Below are 26626 nucleotides of genomic sequence, written 5' to 3' on the forward strand. Positions count from 1 at the left end.
GCGAAAATATAACATTTATATAATCTAGGGTTCATTACATACTAATTCTGATTGCACACAATTTTCGTACTGAATTAGAATTATAAAATTAAATGCAATAATGTCATCAGTATGCCTTTGCAGTACTGAAAAAGTCTCTTGTATTGTGCAACCAGTTGAAATTCATTTTTAGTGATAAAATAAAAGTTAAATATATCATTTTTAATTCAGATATAGATTATATTAAATATCACAGAAACTCTGTTATATTTTTTAACTTTTATTTCATCTCTTAAAAATAGATAAAATTATGGACTACTCAATACCATCTAGAAATAACCTCTTCCGCGACCTCTGGGTCCGCCGAAGCCTCTACCTCCCCTGCCTCGGAAGTGTTTCTGCTGATTTCTATGAAAGTTTCCCCTTGTGCCCTTATTGTTATAAGAGTTATCATTAGTTCCTCTTGTTGGTATAAAAGATTGCCCGTTATAATTCCCTAAAAGACTAGGTGGCCCTCTTGGACCTTGATTAAAATTGCTAGGCTGTCCTTGTTTAAAATTACTCTGTTGAGCTGGTTTTTGATTAAAACTTTTTGGCCGTCCTTGGTTCTGTAGTCCTCGTTTGTTCTGGTTGTAGTTATCCTGAGGTCCACTCAACCCCTTCTTAAAACTATTGTCCTGCTGTCCTTGGGACCCCTGATTGTAGTTGTTATCGTGAGATCCTCTAAAGCCCTGATTATCATTATCCTGGCCACCTCTGAATCCTTGATTGTAACTGCCTTGAGATTCTTGATTGTAATTATCCTGAGCCCCTTCTGGGCCTTGTTTAAACATATCCTTAGATCCTTGTGGGTCTTGTTTGAATTTGTCCTGTGATCCTTGATTGAAACTTTCCTGAGGTCCCTTATTGTAATTGTCCTCAGTTCCTTTATTAAAATTGGCCTGAGGTCCCTTATTGTAAGAGTCCTCAGGTCCCTTATTGTAACTATCTTGAGGTTCCTCATTGTAAGTATCGAGAGGTGCTGTATTGTAATCGTCCTGAGGCGACACATTGTAAGTATCCAAAGGTGCCTCATAGTAACTGTCCTGAGGATCCTTGTTGTAAGTGTCCTGAGGTCCCATGTTGAAATTGTCCTGAGGTTCCTCGTTGTAAATGTCCTGAGGTCCCTTGTTGTAATTGTCATGAGGTCCCTTTTCGTAATTATCCTGAAGTCTCCTATTGTAATGATTCTGAGATCCCTTGTAATCGTCCTGAGGTTCACTATTGTAACTGTCCTCAGGTCCCAGATTGAAACTATCTTGAGTGTCCTGATTGTAGCTGTCCTGGGGTTCCTGATTATAATTACGCTGGAATCCTCTTGGTCCTTGATTGAAATTTTCTTGTGGCCCTTGATATCCTCCTCGGTTGAATGTATCCTGTCTCTGAGTATTAAAAGCGCTTCTATTGTATTCATCTGAAATTTGCCTTGGCTCCCAAACTGGTATATGTGGAGTATTTTGGCTACCTCCAAAATCTGATTGATTTGATGAATTTTGATTGGAAGTCTTATTGTTTGAAGCTAGTGATGGAATAAGTTGTTTAAGCTGGCCCACCTTCTGTGGTTCAGGTAGGTCTCCGAAAGATCGAGGTTGAGTACTACTAGTCACAACATCAGATGTTTTATTTTGTGCAGTAATTGGGGCAGGCGAAGGCTGCAAGGCAGCTTGCACCAATGCCAAAAGATCAGTTGCCGACGAAATATTTTTTGCCTCAGGAAAGCTTTCTGTAACTGCTGCAGGAACTGGAGGCGAAACTTTTGATTCTTCCAAGGACTTCTTAACTATCTCCATTTCTTGACGTATACGATCTTCTTTGACTTTCTCTGTAGCAGATTTGAATACCTGTAACCAAAACATTCATATTCACAACTTGATCTATAGTATAATAGGATTACCGCGAACTATTGCAGCCTCGATTTGAACCTGCCCCTTGTTGGGTTTTTAACATGACTTCGTTTAATTGATAGTTCTGCTTGCTGCTTCATCCGCGCTTACTGTATTGCTTTTACAAATTGCGTTATGCAAAAAATAACGTCAATCCGTTGTTACGTGAAAGAAGAATCAACTAACACTATTTATTATAGGAGGGATTCAACATTTTTCTAACAAAGATCCAGAACTGTTAAATGTACAAATGTGATACGGCCCTTGCCGATACACAGAAAATACTCACATCTTCCACGGTATAGTCATCGTCATCATCACTCTCTATGGAAACTGGTTCTAAGCTCGGTTTCAGCGGATCGACTCCTCCTTCAGCCGGCGCATTGTTCGCCGCCGCGCTCACATATTGCCGCAATCTTTCTACTCGTTCAGGTTCGCGCGCTTCAAGCTTCTTCAAATATGCTATGAGGCTGTGCTGTTCCTCGGCTGATAGTTCATTGAAGTTTTTGAGCAAAGTTTCTAGATCTGAGTCTGATAAACCGTCCATTGCATCTGCAATGTCTTCTTTTTCAACCCTATTTTAAAATAAAAACAATTGCTTTGAAAAATAATTACTTAAAAGTGGCCAATTTTCGAAAATTTCGTTTGAAAATTGCAGATGGAAAACTGAGACGCCATTGTAAAACTTACTTTTTATCATCGTAAGCGGATTGCAACATCTGCAACGCTGAGGCGGTGCCGGAGACGGCGACGGGCACTCGCGATGTCTTGTCATTGACCACTTTAGTTTTCGATTCTGCTTCACGTTTCTTAGCTTCGGCCATGCCAACCTGAATATTAAATATTGTTCAAAAAATGGAATTCCATTTATGAACTACGCTGGTATATAGTCACGGTATAGTGCTTTTGGAATAAGAAAGAGGGCAAGAGTAATTGATGTCTCATTGCATTTATCTCAAAATGTACAAGCTTTTATATCGCACGCAACAAACGTGAAGATGCCTAATGATGTTTAGTTGGCTTTTGTTTTTATACATATTCTTTTTTTACTAATACTTTGAATATAATAATATGTGTTAAACTAAAGGTGATAAAATACTCCAATAATGCAATATAAGAATAACTTACAACAGCATCAACCAATTGTGCCAGCTCCTCAGAGGAAACGTCCGTCTTGCCCTCAGCAATGAGGGCGGCAGCCATCTGCTGCGCGATTTGTTCGCGATTCACTTCACCCACACCCGCCACCGGCACTGCGGCGCCGCTGCGAACTGAGGCGCTAGCTGCTGCCTGTAACACAACAGCAACTCAAGTATAAAGTACACATACTGGCCATCCCTAGCCACGCTTCGCAGCTAATATATACCATCTAGTGACCATACTGGGAAATAGTACTAGATGGCGGTCTTTTGATTCCAGATAAATCCTAGCTTTCACTTGATCGAATAAGTAGAGAATCTCACACAACGCACTCAGATCCGGTCAATACAAGTATATAAGAAATATTTTTCCTGGATGGGACAAAAACTTTTTTGACATTTTTATTGTTTTTTTTTTAACCTTTTATATTAGCGCTTGTGTGCACACCAAGTGTTAATGGGTAAGTGATGTAAATTATATTAAAAAGCCAGTTAATGTATCTGAAAAATTTCTTGTGTTCATAACTTTCTTCTACATACGGAAATTTCCATGTTTGTTATTTATCTAGGTGCATGCCAAGATATTTTGCTGTCGAAGAAGTAGGTCTTTTGTCAAAGTCTGACAGAAATCTATCAGTAAGGTTTAAAAAATTTGTTAAAGATGTAAAAATGTTAAGTCAATCAACCTAACTATCTATTTAAGTAAAGAAGATCCAAATATATGTAATGCAATTTTTAAATAATCTAATTACTTGCTTTCTGGCCATACTATTTAGGCGTTAATGCTTCTGTGCGTGCTATTTACTAGTACTTCACTCCATTAGCTCTCATAATCATAATTAAAACTACCTGTTTTTTATTCTTAATCCTCTTGTCCGCTTCATGCATAGTGGCCGCAGCACGCACGACGGCCGCGCGCACCGCCGCAGCTGCACTACCCGATACGAGTCCCGCTTGGACCGCACCCTTTAGCTTTTCCTTCGCGGTCTCGATTAATACTACTGCGGATTCTTGTTCCAACATATCTTCTGATGAGTTTGCTCTTTCCTGTGACAGAAATAGGTATTGTAATGTTTATTTTTATTCCACAACAATTTAACCCTCTCACCAAAACCCTCTTAACTTGTTAGAGGTGTGGCAGTTACTTAAACCCATACCCCAGAATCGTACTTGAATGCTAAACTGATGGACGGTACATCTTTGATGGTAGGGTGGTTACTAAATAAGCTTAATTTGCTATGACCACCAGACAATTATTTAGTATTATTTTTTTACAGACCTTTTTATTTATTTTTTGTACAATAAAGCGGAAACCTAATTACAACCAGATACGATACTTCTCCGCAAAATACGGATATGCTCAGGGCGATTAAATGGGGATTAAAACCTTACCCCTTTGAACGGGAAGGTGGCGGTAGAAACCGCCAACCACCAACAGGAAGATTCCCAAGGAACCCCATCTCAGGCGGTATGCCTTATAAAATATTTCAAATCCAAAATTAAATTTATCTTCAAGTTTGAAGAAAAAGAAGATTTGTTAGTGCCGACATATTGTAGGAGAAGGGCAAGAAAAATCTTTTATAAATATACAGATCCTCCACTAATGCACGCACGATTCCCTTTGATACCGGAGCGTCCTCCAAAGATGTTGATTTCGCAATACAGAATTGCAAATTGTATTATCCGTATTAACCAGAAAGGAGATAAACACAAAAGTTTCTTTAGCTTTAGAGATCTTACATTACCTTTTCCATTTTGAGTGCTTCAGCCAGCAAATCTATGATCTTCGGTCCCAAGCTTCCCAAGTAATCCTCGAGAGCGACGAGCAGTCTTAAAGTAGCGACTATATTTTCTGCGGAGCCGAAATCTTGAGGTTTGATTGGCGGTTTCATTTTTCCGTACTTGTCGGGGCGACGGGACGCGCGAGACGCGCGCGACGCCGCGCTCCCGGTGCGCGACCGATGTCTGACCGGGGAACGTGCTTCGAGCAACGAGCCCATAGAATCGTCAGAGTTCCACGGTGATAGACCGTCGTCGCTGGGGAAGGAGATTACAATTAAACAATAATCTGTGCGAGACGCCACCGATATGTTGCTGACTTGTAAAGTTAGTAGGATTGTACCCTACAGAATCCTGCCTGTTGAAATGTTATTCAAATGTACATAGCTATTTATTATCTGTGCAGTATATTTAGCTCAAACTTGATAAAACTACGCTTATAGCGTGCCAGCCTAAGTATGAAGTGGATGATAAAATTACTTATTTCTAACTATCAATAATTTTTTTAAATCGAATTCATGATTCTTTTTTTTCTATGGTATGCTTAGAGGTTATTTCATTTTAATTGTTTTATTTTGCACTCATAAAAGTGCAAAATTTGTTTCCTTTCACGGCAAGCATGGGCGGGAGTCAAAAAATGTATCTCCCGATTGTATCTACTGACGAGTAATAAAATTGAGCTGTCCACCTGCCGAAGCACGATAACTGAAAAAATTTTAAATTCATTCCTTTTAATATTACACGAATATTATTTAGATATTCCACGCGCGCGCTGAGAGTAGACAAAAATAAGATAAACATTATCCTTTCCCCGTGGAAAAAATCATCTCGTGCTGTAGGAGTCCGAGACTTACGGTTTTAGTTCGTCATCCGAGACTAGCACAGTGTCGAGCACGGTTACTGCTGGTTTAGGGCTATGATTACGAGGCGCAGACTCGCGACGTGAGAGCGGGCTGCGGGCTGTTTTACGAGTCGGGCTATGATTGTGTGACCTGTTGGAATAATTTTATACAATTATAATGTTATTAAGTACAAATTGTCATTATCGTAGGAAAGTGACTCAACTGTTTTTAATGCATTTTAATTTGATACTTGTAGTCAATAAATAATAAAAAAGATAAAATATATATTACACACATAACATATCCGTTTTTTTTTCTTATCAAGGACTTTTTCTGGAAAAATCATTGGAACTTATTTAATTCAATATAATAAACAAATATGATAAATAGGATATGAAAGTTCATCATTTTTGAAAAAATCATAATTATTTAGCATTGGGCTGTTAAATCAGCCCAATTCTTGAGGAACCTAGGCGGTTCGGGTTAATAATGTATAGGATAGCGAAAGAATTTTTGTATGGGAATCTAGTATTTATACCTGGGTACGGGACTTCTAGAGCGTGTCCGTAACAATCTTGACGGAGAACTGCGGCGCGGCGGCGCGGGCTGCGGCCTGCGATGAGGAGAGCGACGATCCGGAGACCTGCAGCAATATAGATCACAGCACATGTGTTTCAAACACTCTTAATAGGTATACAATTTCAATAAGAAATATATAAAGTACTAATAGTAATAATTAGAGCCCACATAACGTGGCATGGAAAAAGAAGAGAACTTTACACTAAAGATTGCTAAGAACAATGCTTATAAGCGAAGCCTGAAACAAGTTCTAGCTTATACGGTTTACCAGTGTAACAGTTCTAGTTCTTAATCATAGAATAAAATTTTAAATGTTAATGTAAAATATGATATTTTCCCTGGTTGTTTCATGAAAATATCATACACAAGCTATGAAGTTTAACAAATTACTATTTTATGTAGCCAATTTGTACAAGTTGTTTTAACTTGTAGCTTACACATTTTTTTCTTAAACTAGTTGTTTTTTTATGTACATGTTAGCTCTTGACTGCAATCTCATCTGGTGATATGATGCAGTCTGAGGTCGTAGCGGGCTTACCCATATCCTTAATCGGTTCCTCCGCGGCATCGTATCAGAACGCTAAATTGCTTTGTCGGTAGGGTGCCACAGCAGAAACCTTCAATAAAATTAATTATAACAACCGATGCACATCTACTGTCGGGCAAAGTCTTTTATAAGGAGTTCTAAATACCAAGGTCTTATGCTGGCTTGCGTCCAGCTATTCCGAGAGACTCCGTTTGATGAGTGTCCACATAGTCGGGGTAAACCAACGCTGCATTTACCGCTGTACCATCGGCGGACGACAAATACTGTAGACTGTACCAGTGCATAAATGCATTGCAACTGGAGCATATCCATTACTGTTACAGATACAGCGAGAAAAAAAATATGGGCTTACCTGCGATCTCTGCGTTCTGGCGTCCTCCGTCGTGGTTCCGGTGAAAGTCGTCTGGGTGGAGGTCTTCTAGATTGAGGGCTTCTTCGCCTGGGAGGTGAGCGACGTCTGTGCGCTGGGTCAGGGGATCTCTTGCGTTGACCTTCTGGTGAACGACGACGATCGATAGATCTACGCCGCTCTGGTGATCGACGACGTTCTGGGGATTTCCTGAAATGTAGAAAATTATAGCGTATTAGCATTCCAATAACTGCTATTGCCAAACAGTTATAAGCATCGTCAGCATGATAATCAGCGTCATCATCATGATGCGTATAAGTGTTATTCACTTCATTTGGTTCGATAAATGCTAAAGGGCGACAACGAACGAACTAAGAAAATTTGATTTCGCATCATAATCATTATCACCCTCGTCATCAGCCTATAAACATACCACTATAGGGCACTGTTGCCTTCGTCTAAGCGACTGTTAAGTTTAAACGACGTTGGATTAATTATTGCAAAATAGTCAGAAAAATTCAGGTGCACTGAAAATCTAGAATGGAAATTTTATAAAAGTGTTTAATAATCTCCAAAGCCACTTATAAATAAAAAGATAACCTTGTTTGTACAAGTAGGCTTATAGAGTTTAGGGATTGATTTAATGTTGAATTCTTACCGAACGCCGGTGCTCTTATCGTCTACACGCTCGGACACGTCGGGCGGCGTGACTCGCAGCCGGCGGTAGATCTCGCCGACCGTGGAACGCATTTCTTCCTCATGCAACTCCTTCATACGCGCCGTCCAGAACAAGATCCATTCTGGCTTGAAGTCGTGCTTAGATGGGTCTTTGCCCTCTACAAAAGTTAATTTATCTTAAGAGTGTGTTGTGTGACATTACTGACATTTACGCTAGGATGGCTGATCCTTAGCCCAAAAAATTAGCCGACCCATGTATGAAATTTAACTTTGGAGTTACGATAATCTGTCAAATTTGTACTGAGTTTTTAATTTTAGGTCCTTCATATAAAACGTGTGATTTACGCTATCGTGAATGCGACGTTAGAATACAAGAAAAGTAACACTTAATAGCAAAAGTAATTATTAAAATCTGACGTTGCAATGCTTTCTGAATTCAAAATAAAATACGTAATTGGAGCATTTATATATTTACAAATTTCGCGTACGCCTCGCGCTAAAATATCCAAAAAACATCTAGGTATTTTTCATCATGTGTTGTCATGCTATTAATACCTAAAGTAATAGTTTGATATCTCTAGCTAACTTTGACCGGAACAGACATACCAAAGCGAACGCGTGGTAAAAATAAATAAGGAAAAATTTGCAGGCGGTATGGAGTAGCGGCATAAATACAGTAATAACCAAAACATACATACCGGTTTGTATCTCCTTGTAACGTCGATTCCAAAACTTCTTCCACTCTTCAGGGTAAAGGGGGTGCTTTTCGGGATTCTTCTCGTGGTAGGAGAGCGCTTTCCGAGCCAGTTCCTCTGCTGTGGCACGTTGGTCTGCCGCTAGCTTTAACTTGTACTCGTAGTTAGGAGGACGCGACACCTGTTTAAGTACATGCATCATCAATAGCCAAAAAGTCCACTGTTTGACTAAAGCTCTCTCCCAACGGGAGCGTTTGCCCCTAATCAGGAATCCTTAACACCCCGTTAAGGAGGAGTGTTGACAACTTTATATTGATCTGCCAACACCCTACGTCAATATTTACACATGTATTTAAAAATATAACTATACTTTTTATAGCCGCGTGTTTATTAGCTCGGCTTCATTTTCGGAGAAGCAATGTTCGAGCTCCGGCACGCAGCCGTAAGGTCTCTAAGTTATGTGCGTTTTAAGCAAATATCTTTGAATTGCTTTGACGGTGAACGAAAACATGTTTAAAGTAAATAAATAAATATACTACGACAATACACACATCGCCATCTAGCCCCAAAGTAAGCGCAGCTTGTGTTATGGGTACTAATAGGACTGATGAATATTTTTTTGAATAATATACATAAATACTTATAATATACAGATAAACACCCAGCCACTGAAAAAAATTCATGTTTATCACACAAACATGTTCCAGTTGTGGGAATCGAACCCACGGCAAAGAAAGCAGGGTCGCTGCCCACTGCGCTAGTCCGCCGTCAAAAGTAAACCTGCATGCCCGAAATATATTTGCAATTTTAATTATTAATATTAGCTATGTTCCGATTAGCCTTGCGCAAGTAGGTTGAAACACTAATGAGCTGGATTGACACTATTAAAATAAATCCGGCAACATTACTTTACAAAGTGATAAGCAACTGTCAGTTTACTTCAGTGAATTAAAATCCGTCTTTAGCGGATATATGAGACACACAAACAAGCACTTTTGCGTCAGGTATTAAATTATATACCTTCTCTTCAGCAAGCGTTCTGGACGCAGCGCGTCCGCTGTACCGCGACCGGTACGGGCTCTCACGTCGCTTATCAGGATATGGCGCGAAGCGCTTCGGCTCCGGTCTGTTTCTGTAAGTTTTAGTTAGCGCTACTTAGTAGTGAACACAGGCAATTTTATAGTAAGGGCACTTGTGGAAAATCACGTAAGTTGGATTAGAAGAGAGGATCGAATGATGAGATAAGTTTGATTGTGTGTACTTGAATATATCACAAACTGAATAGTCAATATTGCTACATCTAATGTAGAAATTAAAGCAGAGATAGCCTAGTGAGCTATAGATCAATTTTGTATATTTAAAATAAATAAAATTATGTGAATAAGTGTGTTAAAATATTTTAATTTTTTTTTAATAAAAGTCGCACGCGCAACGCATTCAAGATACTCTCGCCGCTCGCGTTTAAAATTCACATCTTAAACCTAAGCAACCATGGATTGGATCCACTTTTTGATGACGCAACCTAATACTGTCATTCAGTTACTAAATACTTGCCTATGAACTCTATCGTCCCGATGAGGACGTAAGTCAGGTTCATCGCTCACATCGGATAACGCCTCCAATGCATCGCCAGTTTTACTTTTTTTTGATGCCTGAACACAGAAAATTAAGCCAGAATGAATTTTTTTATAAAATATATATGGGGTCCGCTAACCCCAGCGCCATCTGTTGGGGTGATTTGTGAATCTAAACCATCCAGGGTGCCACCCAAACGCATACCGAAAAATTCATTTAAATCAGTCCAGCCGTTTAGGAGGAGTTCAGTGACATACACACGCAATTCGATTGGATGAATAAAGTTATATTTAAATGAAGACTCTTGTCTATATAAATTTCTGGTTAAAAACATCTGGTTCTAAAGTTTATTTTCATAAATGTATTTCACGAAAAAACGCGAATTTATAAACAAAATATTAACAATGTAACACACATTTTTATCTAAATAACTTTTTTAGACAACATAAACAAATATTAGTTGTGTTCTATAAATTTCACAAAAAAATTTTTTTACTTACGACAAAATTATTGCCGGCAGGTTTTGTAGGCGCCGCGACAACTGGTGGTGACGGATCACGTTTTTTTCTAGAAAAATAAAACAAATTAAAAAAACATACAAAGAGTGATAATATTTTTGCATGGATAAAATATGAAGGATCTTTAAAAACTAATATATCTACGTTTTTAAAAGTCAAATTCATGTGTACAAAGACTCTGGTTTCATAATGAATCCTTACTAATATTATAAAAAAGATGTGCCCTGAGGCTTCACCCGCGTAAATTATGGGACGCAGCGTAAAGCTACGTCGTCTACCCCTACCTCAATATATCAGATACCAAACGTAAAGTGTTTTCAACCTACTGGAAGTGCCAAATATATAAACCTATGATATCAAGTACAGATAGTATTTCAACATATTAAAACAAACGACCTAGGTGTGGGCGAATGATATATCTGCTTGCTTTTGGAGCTTTAATCATCTACAATTTAAACTTTCTATCACGTATACCATTAATAATGTGTAGCTTAACGACAACACTAAATTTTAGTCGATAGCGCTAGGCAAGCAAGGTTTACCCAAAACTCAGTAAATGGATGAGTGCTTGTCTTTGGAAGTTTGAAAGATAATGTGGTATCTATCAGCTCCTATCACTAACAAAAAAAAGTAATCCTAAAGAAAGAATCGAAGTCGCATTGTTAGTTAAGGTTAACCAGGAAACTTTCTAAATTTTTTTTAGTCCAAGCACTGTAGTCCTCATAAATGTGGCAACACTTTATGTGCTCAGTGTCTTTAAGCGCTAAGTGAGGGGTTTGCTGCTGTCTGCTGTGGAGTTCTGTCCTCACCTAAAATCATAATCATCAGATCTACAAGAAATTTAGGTAAAATAAACTGATACCTAAACCTATCTAGTAGAAAAAGAGTTAATTAAATCGGTCTACAATTGACGGAGTTATGTTGCAAAATCGTCAAACAGTTTTATCCCCTCTCCCCAACCGAACCGAGCTGCATTTTGGGATAGAAAATATCCTATGTCCTACCTTGCAGTATGTACTTAAATCGTGCAAATTTTCATTTAAATTCATTCAGTAGATTTAGCGTGATGCACAGATACAGACAGACGCAAATGAAAAAAAATTACAGTATCGGTTATAGAGTGCCCTCCAAATAAATATTTTTAAATATCTTCAATGTACATAATTTAACTAGTTACAGTTTTATTATAAGTATAGTTGCGAATGTTTGTTAGTCCTTTCTTTATGCGAACAAATAAACTTGAATTTTGGCAAAGAGCTGGTTGAATCGACGGAGAGTAGATAATTTTTATCTCAGGAAACAAAACAGATCCCACGGTATAAAAACTGTAATAAAAGCGGACGAAGAACGCGGGCAAGCAGCTAGTGTAAAAGAAATCCACTTACTTTGATCCAGTTTTGGTAGAATCTGTTGAAAGAAAATGAATACAAGTTATGGTAAGGAACATATTAACTTAATTTAATCGATAAAGTATATGCAGAGATAACATGAAATCTTAACACAAAAAAAACATTATTTAGAAAGCTGTTTATTGATATTATATCCTGCAATTGCTTTGTTCGCCTAACGGTTAGCTTGTTCAACTACCACATAACTGACCACAAGGTACTGGGTTTGAATTTTTGCTGGGGTCAAAAGTGCCGGAACCTAGTTCTAGAAGTTTTAAAAGCCGACCAACACGGAATGGAGTAGCGTGGTGGGTCTATGCTAAACCGACCCTGTTTGGGAGTGGTGGCCTGTGCCCAGCAATCCGACGATGATATCCGGCTCAAAGGACCAAATTGTTGATTTGACAAAATTGTTCCTTTAACAAAAATCAATGTCTGAATTCAATGGCTAGTCCTTAATGTGTTGCTCGGAGTTAAGCTCGTTTAACCAACTTTGCTATGCAATTCTCAGCCGTATGTTAAATAGATTAGCATTGAATTTCAACTGGTTGCTTTACAGGTACTGTAAAGAAAAGTACATACCCAGCGATGTGATAAGGTCGGGATCAACTACTTCTTCAAAGGTACACTCATCCGTTTCAGTGAAATGAATGCCTCGGAACAACCACTGGTGTATCTGCTCCCTGGAACATAATTAAATAAATAAATAAATAAATATACTACGACAATACACACATCACCACCTAGCCCCAAAGTAAGCGTAGCTTGTGTTATGGGTACGAAGATAGCTGTTGAATATTGTTATGAATATAATACATAAATACTTATAATAAACATATAAACACCCAGACACTGAAAAACATTCATGCTCATCACACAAACATTTTCCAGCTGTGGGAATCGAACCCACAGCCTTGGACTTAGAAAGCAGGGTCGCTGCAAACTGCGCCAATCGGCTGTCTCCAATCAACGGCAGAATGTAACTCCAATCAAAGAAATCAAGCGCTTTTTGTTTAAAAGTCAAAGGTCTCTGAGAATAATAACGACCATTGCTGTAATAAAACATTATTTTGGATTGTAGCAGGCGTTACTTTGCGAAACTACATGATATATTATAAAAATTAAGCTTAATTATTATTATAAATTCTTAAAAAGTATTCATTGTAAAGTCGACATCTCCTGAGGATGCTCCGCTTTCGGAGCTTTGGAGCATTAAGACTGAAGATAATAAATTACACTATACAGATTCTCCTGCTTTTTGCGAGGTTAATTAAATTTCATAATATAACCATTATTTTTTTCAAGTATGAACTACGTTTGCCCATTTGGCACTATTAGTAAAAACGATACTTTCTACTTGTTGGGACTGTTTTACTTATTTGTTACAAAATAATAAACCAACACACTTTCGCATTTATAATATCAGTTTGGTTATGGATTCTAAGAAATCTAATTGGCCTTACCAATAAACGCAGCATAATGAGTTATGTAGATTGTAGATACACTTTAACTGTCAGCACGTTTCAAATGTTTATTTATTTATATATTTATTTATTCATAAGACACACCAGCAATCAATTGTAACAACATTTATACAAAAATTAAAATTTGTGTTAGAATTTCATTCAAATTCTGACTAGTGCCATTACAATGATTAATTGTAGGTATACAGCATTATCGTTATGTAAACAATCGTTTTTAATTTTTTAATTTAGTGTCAAATATGTTATGATTAATAAAGCAGATAAAATTAAAACAGATTTTCTTGTGCTAATGAAGGCTTAAACTAAAAAGTATTGAAAAGACGGTTTACATCAGACAGAGTTAAGACAAGTAAGAAAATATGGACTTTACCTGTCCTTCTCGTACTCCTCCTTGTCAATGTTGATGGGCTTGAGCCGGCCGTACTTGTCCTGAATCCGTTGCGAGAGGCGATTTATGATTACGGCCACACCTTCGCGGTACTTATTCTGGCCGCGGTACGGCGCCATCAATGCGCATGCTTTGCTGAAGTGACGCAACTGCAAGTGACACACATAATTTTTTTACTACTTGTTGTTGTTATAGCCGCTACAGAGAAACATTTTTTTTTTTTTTAGTTATCTCATTTTCTTCTTTGTAACATGTCTATTATTAATTTTTACATCAACACAAATTGTTTTTTGTTTGTGTTTGTGTGTGTATGGAAGAGCAGAATCTTCTGACACAGGGGTAGTATATATATATATATATATATACCCTTAATTTGTTACCCTAAGCCTTACGGTAACAAAGGCTTAGGGTAAACGCTAATGATGACAGCCATTAGCGTTTACATTAATTTTGTTAACCCAAATAAACTATTTGTATTTTTTTATCGTTTTTGTAAAATTCAACTAACTATCACGGATCAAGATACAGCCTAGTAACTGAAGTACAAACAGACCGATTCTAGTTTTTACAACTCACAGAAGGGATGTGGTTTTGTACAATCGTTAATGAACCTATTCTATTATCGATTATTCTTCCCATAGAACGTGGAATTGATTGGCATGGCGATGCTGTATGGTCAGATTATAATTTATGATACAAAACATTTGATATTTCATTTCCTTTATGATTAAATTTTTCCCATCTATTAATTTTACATGCTACAGGACTGGCGATATTCATGTGTGCTGATTTCTTATTATTTTTAAACTAAAATAATTTGTGGTATAAGTAACAGTTTATTTTAACAAACAAATGGGTGATAAATTATTGCAAGTAACTTTAATGATCACATCAACCTATTACCGGCCCACTACAGAGCACGGGTCTCCTCCCACAATGAGACGGGGTTAAGGCCGTAATCCACTACGCTGGCCCAGTGCGTATTGGTGGAGTCCACACAGCTTTGAAAACATTATGTAGAACTCTCAAGCATGTAAGTTTCCTCACGATGTTTACGAACTTGCGTGCACCTGCTAAAATAATCATCCTAAGTTAGACATAGCATACAGTGGCGTGCATTGCATATATGCAAATAAGCAGTGCATACCCTACCCTCAGGGTCTTAAAGAACCTTCAGATAGGACCATTAAAGTTTTGTAATTAAAAAAACACTAAGTAAAAAATATATGAAAGCGCCATCTAGTAATGAGCGGCCAAACTTCTAGGTCAATTGTCGCTAGACAGGCGACAGCGCAACCAGCGCGCGCGAGGCGTAGGTATAGCTTATAAAATAAAATTTTCTACTTCGTATTTTAATTTTTAACCGTAAATGCTAAACATTTACCTTTTAAAACACGTAAAAATACCTATATTATCATTTAAATCTCATGTTATCGATTGCAGGGTAAATCAATTATTATGAATCACTCGACATATGACGCCATCTACTGTTGCATAGAAATATCAAATAAAATAAGCACGCCCAAAGAAAGAATCGTTCTGCTAGATGTGTGCGTGCAAGTTAGTAGTGTGTGTCGTGTAATGTTATAATCGTGCGCTTGTACTTACAAGATTAGCATCGGTCTTGTGTGAACAGTTTCATTCATAAATTCTCTATGTATAGGTGTCTATAAGCACTGCTTACGGAAGTGGATAATCAATTACGTGTTTGATTTTTTTATGAAAAGTATTCCAGGAATTATTGGAAAGTGAGAAAGTTAACAATAATTATTGTTTATATTTATTGTTGACATATCAAAATAAAATAGCGTTCGTACCCTTACTTACAAAAAAATTAAAGACATATTTTGACTAATTTCGATTGCAATATTATCATTAGCATATTCAATCGCCATTATTGTTTACCTTCGAACAATGCTCTATGGCGTTGGTGATAAATAAAAGGTTAACGTGCATAAATTCAGCAACTTATAAAAGTTTGAGTAGTGATAGTTTAATGTGTTAACGTTATTTTATAGTTTATTCATTCATTTTATAATGAAAGCATATTCGTGCGGTCTTTGTTTGGGTTCAGTGTGCCTGGAAAAAGTACTTAGAGACAACTTTAATTTCTATCCCTTTATCGTAAAATTAGAAATCATTCGCAAAGGAAGGTGTGTACCAATGTTACAAATATCCACAAAAATAGGTGATAAAGTAAAACGTATGTGTAATAATAAATTTTACGAAAACTAGGTATTCTTGACTAAGCGGCTTTGTACACACCAATCCATTATTTTGCTTTCCTTTTGTTTTATTGTCCAATATACGTAAAGTTTGAAATGATAAAGGATATTGTGATATTAATAATTTTCATCAAGACGCTAAAAACATGTTGGAAAAAAATATTATCATCTTCAGTGTGCTTAGAAAATGCTGCCGAATGGTGTGTCATAATTTTGTGACGTAAATCAGGGTATGTACTTTTATTCAATTAGCAGTAGATAGACGATAGTATTAAATCAATCAAAAATATAACTTTCGTAAAGTAATTTGAATATAAACCGACATATCTAAAATATAAATTTTACTTTATGTTTGTGCTGAACACCTTGTGCATACCCTGGGTCCAAGGGCTATGCACGCCACTGATAGCATAGGTGTTCGCGTACGGAGATGCTGGACACTCACAAGGTAGTTGTACCGATGCCAGAAGCAGGTGAGGTGGTTGACGATGGTGCGGGGGTGGCCCTGCTTGATGCACAACACGCATATGTACGAGGGCTCGTAGTACGCCTGCTCCGGTGGGTGTTCAATGAGGTACTCCACTCCCAGTAGCGGGGCGCTGAGCAAAGTTAGAAGAAGAAGAAACACTTTATTGCACTTATAAACGTATAACATACAGGAAAAGAAACAGTAAGGAGTATACAATACACAATGTAGACATGAAAAGGCGGTCTTCTTGCTGCAAGCAATCTCTTACAAGAACGTACCATTACCACCATACCATACCATACCATACCAAAATGTAAAGATACAAATAGATATATAATTTTAATAAATATACGTAATATGTAAATATAAAATATACATAATATATATAAATATATAACAAACGAGTTTGTAAACTGCTGCCCGTTCTCAATTATGTGCCACGGGAACAGGGGCTGTGACAATTGTATTCTAATCTGGCGGCTCTACCAGGCACGCTACCAGATGTGTTAATCCGTTATTATTATTAAGATTTTATAATAATCTCGAAAGCCCGCCAATCTGCGATGATTACGAGGGCACAATCATTCTCTCATAATCTACTGCAGTTGGATACTAAAAAAGCTGTTGATGAATGATGATGATAAAGAGATGCGTGTTAAAGTATTAACACACCAATGCCGCCGATCGCTGAAATAGTGGCATTGTTGTTGGCGGCTTAACACCTCTTTACAAGTTGTCCTAAAACTTTGTTGGCGGCACAAAAAACGGCAACTTCCGAAATCGCTAATCAACTGAGCGGGAAACGTATCAATGGAAACTGTCAATAGTCGCTGGTCAATATGTGAAAACCGCAGTAGATTATAAGAGAAGGTTTGCGCCTAACTATCTCTATTAAGATAAGTGGACCTACGGATTATAGGCTAAATAAAACACGCCACAAAAGCTATCGGCCTTTATCTTTAAAACAAATTTTACACTACGACACTTTTATACCACTTCAAAATTCAGTAATAACTTATATCATACAAAAAAAAAAATATTTCTGTAGTGTCACACTTATACTGTGCGAACCAAACCACGCAAACATTGCAAACATTGAATATTTCACAAGCTATCAAGTTCCAAAAAGTCGTACAACTAAAGTAAGTTGTAAGTATTGTAAACAACTACAGGCCGAGAGCTATACGTAACTGAGAGTATACTAAAAACTTAGCACCTTATAGTTTAAAATTTAAAAAAAGTCGAAGTTCATGCGTTCATACAAAATTATGTTTATATAGATGTGACGTCATGATTTTTAATTCGGTATATTTACATAGCGGCTAGCTAGATATTGCAGTTTTATTTAACGAAAATAAATACCAATCTCACTCTTTCTTTGGTATTACGAGTAAATACAAGTTTTCTTTTAGTTTATTAGGCCCACCAATTAATTGAGAACATAAACATATATGACTCACTTGACACCATCTAGCGTGTCCTGTATGTGACAGCGCACGCCGATGTACTTGCCGAACTTCTGATCGAACTCCGATAGGGGTCTCTGCAACGACTCGACGTCTTCGACGAACTTCTGCACCGCGGGTTCGGTAGGCTTTGGCGGCGCTGACGTAATAATAATACGAAATTAGTACCATCTTATACCTCTGAACGAGCAATTCTTGTTTATATGTATATATATACGGAAATGGCTCAAACGATTTTCATGAAATTTTGTATGCAGGTGGTCTCAGGACCGATAAATCGATATAGCTAAATTTTAATTTTTAAAAACTTCATTCTATACGAGTTTTTAGGGAATGAAAAACCTTACAAAGTCCATTCGAATTTTTATTTTCGAGTTTTAATCCACTCTTACGAACATAAAGACCATGGCACAAGTCCAGATGACTATTTATTTCTCCCAAAGAAAAAAACACGATCAACCGGGTACTGTTTTATAACATTAATCTCCAAAACAAGTACACCACTGACCTTTTTTAGTGCAGATTCCTTTCACATTCAATATATAAGGATGCTCTTCATAAATCCTGGTTGACCAAGTCTGATTCTGTGACAGCTTACTTTTGTGCTTCTTCCCGGATATATGAGACTGCAAAATAATAATATATTTTAGAAAAAAAAAAGAAGAGGAGGAGCCAAAAATTAGTTCAATACATTATCCAGGTACTTTAACTAATAGAAAAAACAAAGACAGTTCAATAAACCATTTGCGCCTAGCTTTCTCGAATGTCCATCTTCAGAGTGTTTATCAGATTTTTGGAAAGCTTAAACAAGCTAACTGAAGCATAGTGAAACGCTGTACAGCTAAGACAATATATCACCATATAAACAAATTATAAAATTTAACATACATTATCTTAATTAATATTTTAAATTTTGGGATGAAATAAAAAATAAGTATACATATTATATGTAAGAAAATAGGTATACATATTATATGGTTGTTTTCATTTATTTTATGTACTTAATTTATACTTATAAGAAAATTTCAATTATGTAAAAAAAAAAAAGATGCAAACTACAATCAACTCCGCTCATATCATGATCTTAAAAGCGTTATTTGATTTCAGTATGTGCCGTTGCAATTTTTAAGTATTTTTTTTTAATTTCATCTAGTTTCCCATAATTTTTTTTTTACCTACTCATGAAGGAAATATTAGTATAAATTATTGAATTAATACATTTAAAACAACAAATTACTCAATAATGTCTACACAAATAGTATTTTATATTTTATCCCTATATTTTAGTAAATAACTTAAAAAAACGTCCAATTTAGTAAGAGCTAACTTTGATATTTTTTTCTACCAGGAAAGTTTTACTGAATCGTGACTACTATTTAGTCAGCAATATGGTCAAGATTCACATATTTTTTTATCTCTAATTAACATTTGATTGATAGTTTCAGTTCTTTCAGCTTCATTTAGCAGTACACGTTTAATTAAAAACTAGCAGCAGAATACAACCTGAATAACATTCTCCCCGCTGCACACCGCCGCACAGGGATAGCATAAATATATCCAATTGCCCGACATGTCCCGCCCGCGACGCTCCACCATGCACCGCAAGCTGCCATCTTCAACGTTGATCTTCAAACTGTTTATATGCTCCTGGAACTCCTTTTCAGCCTGCAAAACAATAAACTTGTTCCATATATTTAGATATGACAAGCCACATAGATCCTCAATCATGTACATCCCGAAACTCAGTGAAAACAAAACATTCAGTGACGAAATAAGAAAAGTACCTGAATAGTTTTGGGAAGCGACAAATAAAACGACGCTTAGAAGATACTCCGTTTATTTTATTAAAAAAAAGTTATACTGTCTTTTGTTTGTTGGAAATATACTCACCATATTTTTTATTTATATTAGAAACGTGACCGCTAGCACTCCCCTCCATCAATTTGTTTGTTTTTAGTACGAGTTTAAAGCACTATCAATTTAGGAATTTTTAAAGTAATGCCAATAAGACGAAATAAAGAATGTAAATCGAACTTTTGATGCAAATTAAGTACGTGAGAAAAGGATAAGTAATCCGAATGACACGCATTGCCTAGCGAGAGATTTTCTACCTATTCGATCGCGGAAAAATTAACTACGATTTGTATAGAGTCGACAGAGCGCCATCTAGAAACAAAACCTAGTAGTTAACTTTCACGCTTTTAAATGCGTAGAAAATCTCACACTAAGCATTCTGGCAACATTCTTTTTCGCGTCTCGGCTTACTTTTGTGCGTACATACTACTACATACCCTTTAAACATTTTACCGCGTCTTTCACTAAAATCACTACGTAATGTGTAGTCTCATTCGTTTCACCAACAAATAGTGTATCGACGAGAAAGCATATTTTATATTCAACCTTGCCCATGAATACCAGTTTCGGTGACAATTTCAGTGGGAAAGCTTAGATACTAGAGGTCACACTGACAACATCTCAACTAGATATTATGGATTATTAATGTTTAGGGCGCAAATCATATAGCCGGAGGGTGCCAATTCGCAGTTTAAGTGCCCACATTAACTTTGTCATCCACGGCTGAAGTGTTTTGTTAAAATTGTGTATTTAATTTTAAGTGTTATTTTGTTAATTACGTTTTATAAAACAATTTGCAACACTTGCGTATGTCGTCATTTTAGCACCACGTAGTTTTTTCGTATTTATAACAGTTCCTCTACTTCCTTCGTCATTGCACTCAATACAACTCGTCTCTTAAATAAACGATATTTAATATGACAGGCTAAGTTCGCGTAGGATGTAGTAATGTTCTAAGATTCCTTATCGCATAATGGAAAAAAAAATATGCGAGCAACTATCTTGTCCGTCACTCAATCTTACTGATAAACGGATTTTGGTAAGAAGTTGAACTCGTATTGTCTACAGCAAAAGCTGTTTAATGAGCGGTCGAACAATGTATTTTTAAGCTATTATTTATTTACTTCACAGTATCAACCTATGTCTTATCCTACAAATTAATCCTTACTTAAATTAAGTTTCACTATGCCCACGGCGCTCTTTCCAACTAAACGGCCCAATGGATTATCATCAAATCATATTATTTTCAATTAAGCTACAAGCTCAGGACAAGGTTTTTTTTTGGGGCGTTTTGTTAGCTTCGATACAGGGTTTCAATAAGAAACATTCAATGAGTGTGGACCCGCCTGTCTTGTGAGGGTACATGTGCGCTGATAAGAAACAGATCCACTGTAAATGAGGAAATACAAGCTTCGATAAAAAACTGGTCGGCCGGTTTAGCGAATTCATCGAAGGGCCACGGATAGGTAAAGACCAAAACCGAACCTCCAAAGTATATTTTCATGCAGTTTCAGACTAGGATCAGCAATTCAATAATTGTCTGAAAGAGACGACTTAAACCAGATAGGTAAATTATGTCTGCAGTTAACACAGTTTCACACAGTGGAGTTAGTAGGTGCCTACTACATGGGCGTCCTTAAAATAAAAGTTACCGTCAGTCCTACCATCATTTATAACTGCCGCTATGTAGCATTGTTTCAATGTTTTGTTCGCTTCTGAAGGCCTTTGTTGCCGGTGTAATTACAGGCACATGAGGCCCTACGCCCTAGGTTGATGGACACAGGGCAGCATGTTATAGGATGTGTTCCTAGTATGCCCTGCGAAATGTTGCTGTTCATAGGTAATGGTTTTCTACTTTTCATCAGGTGTGCCACCTGCTTGGCCCATCAATTAATACTATTAAAAAAAACATCGAAAATCCTTGTGACTATTCTTGTCAAACGCTTTATTATGTTCCACGAAAGTAGAGTGTCGGGGAACAATGTACAGCTGAAAGTCGTTTAAAGTCCGTATTTTTGTTGTGTGGTTTGTGTAAGGGCCCGAGGTCCAACCGATTACTCCAACTGATACTGCGTACCACTATATAATTGTTGATCTACAAGGTTTAAAAAAATCACTAAAATTTTATTTATTACTTGTGAATTTCATTCAGTGATGATACTGAGTGGGTGGTTGTTTAGTATTCACCTAATTTGTTTGGAGTGATGTCTCTTTTCTCTCTTATTAAAGGCATGCCAAAAACTGTTTCGTGTTTGTTTATTAAAAATATGGGCAGTAATGGGATTCTTAAATACTATAGTAAATTTTGTCTATTAAAAATGGCAGAGTGTTAGCTTTAATTCCCAGCAGGTTCTCATTCATTCCTAACTGAAACTCTTATTTACCTAAATTAAACAATATCAATAATAAAGTTTTCTTTAATTAAAAAATATTATATATCACCTACTGCAACATACATTTGTTTTCGTTGTAAAAGGATTGTTAAATTTACATTGTTTTCCATAGAAAGCACTTATATTTTAAAATTAAGCACTGAGTTTTGAAACAAATAAACACGGTAATTTTTGTAACGTCTAACATCGCAACCCATTTAATCTATTTAGTCTATAGTAACTCTGAACAATATTGAAAATAATTGAAGTTTACTAAAAGAGATATGAAAAGATTAAACATTAATTTCTGCATTTAGAAAATCGGAAGTTGCTCATCAAATTAAGCACCTATTCGTATTTATTTTCAGCTGCATGAAACGATGTCACTGAATTCATAACACCGCCGCACCGCGCCGCTTACTATAGATTATAGGATACTTCTCGTACTCCAATCTATTAGTTTAATTTTCTTAATTATTTTTTACAAGTGAATAGTAAGACATGGAACAGATTAACTAGGTCACTGTTGTAAAACAACAAAGAAGTCACCAAGTATTTTTGAATCATGCTGAGCAAACAGAAATATTGCCACAGACTAAAAATGTGCCTTAATTCTTAGGCATTATCACTATAACAAATTATTACCAGCGACTTCGTCCGCGTTTGTTTTTGTTTATAAAGCATATTTTAAGTTGTGTGTTGTGTTTTTGTACACTATAATCAGGTGTTGTTTTTGAAAAGAACTTTTTCAATTAAGTGTCTCTAAAAAGTACTATTTGCTTTGGTGTTGTCCTTACATTTTTAAACTCGCGACAACTTCTACTTTAAGTAATTAATGTCCGATAGGGAAGAATTAAAATTTATTTTACTGCTATATAAATATTCTTGATGATAAAACTATTTATTTGAATAAGAATTAAAACTTTGATCCTAATGTAACCCACTATGTTTCTACTGGCAATGTAATAAAATTTTAGCACACAAAAGTTGCTATTGGGACCTAACTATGATAGTTAGATATATCCCCTCCTGGACTTTTTTGTAGGTAATAATGAGTACTTTAATCATTTAGTACATAGTTTGTATGTATCATCAATAGTTATCTCGGCGCACGCCAAGTAATGAACTTTATAGGTAAAACTTTGTTATTTTGCGATTATTGCAATTTTCTTAAGAATCACCAAAAATTTTCTTTTTATTATAGCCTTCGTGATGAGTTAGCTTTCTTTTGGCGAAGAAATAGTTAAAATCGGTCTAATACTTTCAGAGCCTATTGGGTGCAAACAAACAAAAAAATCTTTCCTCTATAATATTCGCTACTATTATTAGGGCTAAAAGGCGAGTTAGAAATGTGTTTCATTTAGATCAGCACCCATATAAAGTATCAATATTACTAGATTTAGATATTTATTTTACTCAAAAACTATTAGCTTCTCGGTTTCGCAAATAAGTCTCTCTAAACTCACTAGAGTAAATATTGTAACTATAAAGCCTGTGATGTTATATTTCGGTTTTCATTTACACATTGTATAATAAAATCATAAAAAATATTTTCAGCTCTATCCAACAAAACCTTAATCTTCTCAATAGCTAAAGCAATTTGGATAGTGACTGAAGTTGTGATTTCATTTTTTTTATTTAATTTAAATTGGTTCTCAAATAAAATATGTAGCGATATATATGTCATTTATCCATTTGATCTGTCAAATGTACACAAGCACAATAATCAAGCGGGCGAATGAGGGATGATAATCTCCACAATGAAAGGAAAGGAGGGCATATATAGAAGAGCAAGAGGACATTGCTTAAACGGCCGATGATATTGGGAGTTTACTATATTGAAATTGCGGCAAAAAATGCAACAAAGGGTAGACCAATATAATACATGAAAGACAAATTTTAAAATTTCAGAGCTGCCAGTCCTGAATTCTTAATGTTTCCCACTAAATTTGTGAATTTATAAAGATGTAATAGGAATAGTGCACAAGTTAGTTAATCTTTATAAAATAGTTTTTTTTTTTCAAAATATATATCTGACTACTATTCACCACCAATCATTATAAAAAACGGAAATATTACCACTATTGATTAAAGGTTTAACCACCACAACTCATTGCTTCTTAAGTGGAGATGTCAACTTCATACATCAATAACTTTAGTTTTCTTAACTTATGTATAGGATAAATAAGTACTATAACTGAATCCTATTATTATGAGTTTTGTAAAGTGTTGAAATAACCTATAGATCTACAATATTTATATTTTAATATCATGTAATTTTTATCATGAACAGGATATATAGCCATAGTTTTTTTTATTTTCTACAACAAAGGAAGATTTATGTAATTGCCTGAAAATAATAAATGTTCAAAGCCATAATCTACAGAGGTATCTTTTATTAATTACAAAAAATATTATATAATAATCTTATGGATACTCAACAAAATGTTAAAATAAATAGATGGAATTCTTACCTTAGTGCAAGTACTAGATGCGAAATCTTCAATTTCTGGTTTTTGTTTTGGCACTTCAGTAACAGTATCTTCATAACCCTCTGCCCCTGGCGGGCAATCAGGGAGGTCCATCATTGAGCACTAACACTTATAGTTTATGAGCACCGAATGTTCATAAACTATTATCACAAATATTAAATTTTTCACTGTCTTCTATCTTCAGCGGCAACTGTAAAACAAATTGATATGACTTCTTAGTGCTTCCATTGTTTTGTATTGTGGTAAATATAATAATATGATAAAAAAGAGATACTTACAAATTCCTGATGTATGTGGCATATTAAAGACCAATATCATGAACTACTCAAATCAAATTTGAGTTAATAAATGTTAAAATATAACACAATCCAGCATTTATGAACACTAATTTATAAGAATTATAATAAATTCTTGGTTCAAATATGTTGTAGAAATTGATGATAAAAGAAAGAATTTTGCTTAATACAGTTCATTTAGGTAGTAGCAGTTAGTATTTACATGATTTTCATTATTTTCTTATGTTCATTTTTCTATTATGTTAAACTTAAAAACTCTGTGTGGTATATCAAACTTTAACTGAAACTCATTAATCTAAGAATTCATAAGTTTTGAAGTTATTACATAACTTGCATCAATCTACTATATGAATAATCTGAGCTGCACTCCTTACTTCTGTGGTATGTTTACATCACAATTTCTTGTACCTACATAACTGTAAAGGCGAATAGAATTTTTAGGAGCTCCACTGTAAGTTTCAGATCAGATTTTTTTTTTTGCATTTTGTAGCCTAAGTATTGAGGAAGGTTATAGGCGAAGGGTTCGCAGGCAATGCAATGCAGTAGGTTTTAGAATGAATGTTGGTGTTTTAGTATGAGAGATTTTTTTTTATTTATCCACTACAAGTTAGCCCTTGACTGTTGATCTCTTGGTGGCGCATCTTTTTTAGTAGGGTAGTTACAAGCCATGGCCATAGACTCTCAAAAGACCAGACCATAGTAAAATCAGAAATTTATAAACTACCCTAGCCAGGACCTACACTTAAAACCACAATACTCACCGTTGCTCCAAGGGGGGGTCATTAAAAAATATCAGAAGGGTATCTCTAGTCTTACAATAAAAATCACATGTGGCTTCTTAACAGTTTGCTTATTTTAAGAAAAAAGTACCTATAATATTTATTTTCTTCCTAAACTAAAAGCTACTAATACTCTGTTGAAGCTCACTCATTGACAACTTTATGAATATAAATAATTAAGAAATCCTGGTCTTTTGACAAAATCATTTAGATTCATAAGGGTTGTTCCGGGGTTTATTAATCTTAAGTATAAAACATAAATGAATACTTACCCATTACTGAAATACATTATGTTAGGTATCACTCACTTCAAATAAACAGGAAGTAGTATTGATTAATGACCACAATACATTCGGAGCTTCGAAATCTAGATATATAGAGTTCGTACAACGCATATTTATGTTTAAAATTTTGTTTTTAAATAAACAGTATTTTGTGTAAAATCAATTTCTAATTTAGTAAGTCAAAAGTTTAAGAAATATGTTAAAATTGACTGACCTTAATGCGCACCGAAATAAATCAATGAATCCAAATCAATCTCAGATTTATTTTGATAGCTGATGCTGCAGTCTCTGATCTCCATACGCTGTCATCGATTGACAATGGTGGGTTGCAGGTTGCACTGGAACTGCTTTCAATAACAACGGCAACCGATTAACCAAAACTGAATCACTCCGTAACACCTCAAGGATTTGAATGATAGCATTAATTATAATTTCATTCTTCAAGAAGAAATAACAGAACAGAACATTTTGACTAAAAGTTGCTCAGAAAAATCCGATTGGAAGCCATTTTGTCATGTTGACACAGA

General features: G+C 35.7%; 1 protein-coding gene across 2 annotated transcripts; it reads right to left on the reverse strand.

Annotated features, from left to right (window-relative positions):
- Window positions 1-12: 12 nt before the first annotated feature.
- LOC120623334 (uncharacterized protein CG7065-like) lies at window positions 13-26626 on the reverse strand. Of its 2 annotated transcripts, XM_039889301.1 has the most exons (23): window positions 26314-26626; window positions 24723-24930; window positions 19526-19687; window positions 18531-18648; window positions 18017-18161; window positions 16533-16686; window positions 13845-14011; window positions 12573-12673; window positions 11988-12009; window positions 10585-10651; window positions 10064-10161; window positions 9530-9641; window positions 8513-8690; window positions 7795-7972; window positions 7140-7346; window positions 6200-6304; window positions 5674-5811; window positions 4786-5077; window positions 3890-4087; window positions 3030-3191; window positions 2592-2731; window positions 2191-2476; window positions 13-1859 (listed from the first exon to the last, which is right to left on the reverse strand). In XM_039889301.1, exons 2-23 carry the CDS (start codon window positions 24834-24836, stop codon window positions 309-311), a joined length of 4695 nt encoding a protein of 1564 aa, XP_039745235.1. In that variant the 5' UTR covers window positions 24837-24930; window positions 26314-26626; the 3' UTR covers window positions 13-308. The 2 variants fall into 2 exon arrangements, with proteins under 2 accessions (XP_039745235.1, XP_039745236.1); XM_039889302.1 differs by lacking the exon at window positions 24723-24930 and having other exon boundaries at window positions 14-1859.

Source organism: Pararge aegeria, chromosome 4 (assembly GCF_905163445.1).
Source record: "Pararge aegeria chromosome 4, ilParAegt1.1, whole genome shotgun sequence".
Lineage (NCBI taxonomy): Eukaryota > Metazoa > Arthropoda > Insecta > Lepidoptera > Nymphalidae > Pararge > Pararge aegeria.

Bases quoted from the DNA above. Each gene is read 5' to 3' on its own strand.
- LOC120623334 (XM_039889301.1), bottom strand. From the start codon at position 24,836: ATGATGGACCTCCCTGATTGCCCGCCAGGGGCAGAGGGTTATGAAGAT. The intron at 18,162-18,530 runs GTCAGTGGTGTA...TTATTACGTCAG, and splicing joins AGGAATCTGCACTAAAAAAG to CGCCGCCAAAGCCTACCGAA. The intron at 5,812-6,199 runs GTATAAATACTA...TTATTCCAACAG, and splicing joins TCTAGAAGTCCCGTACCCAG to GTCACACAATCATAGCCCGA.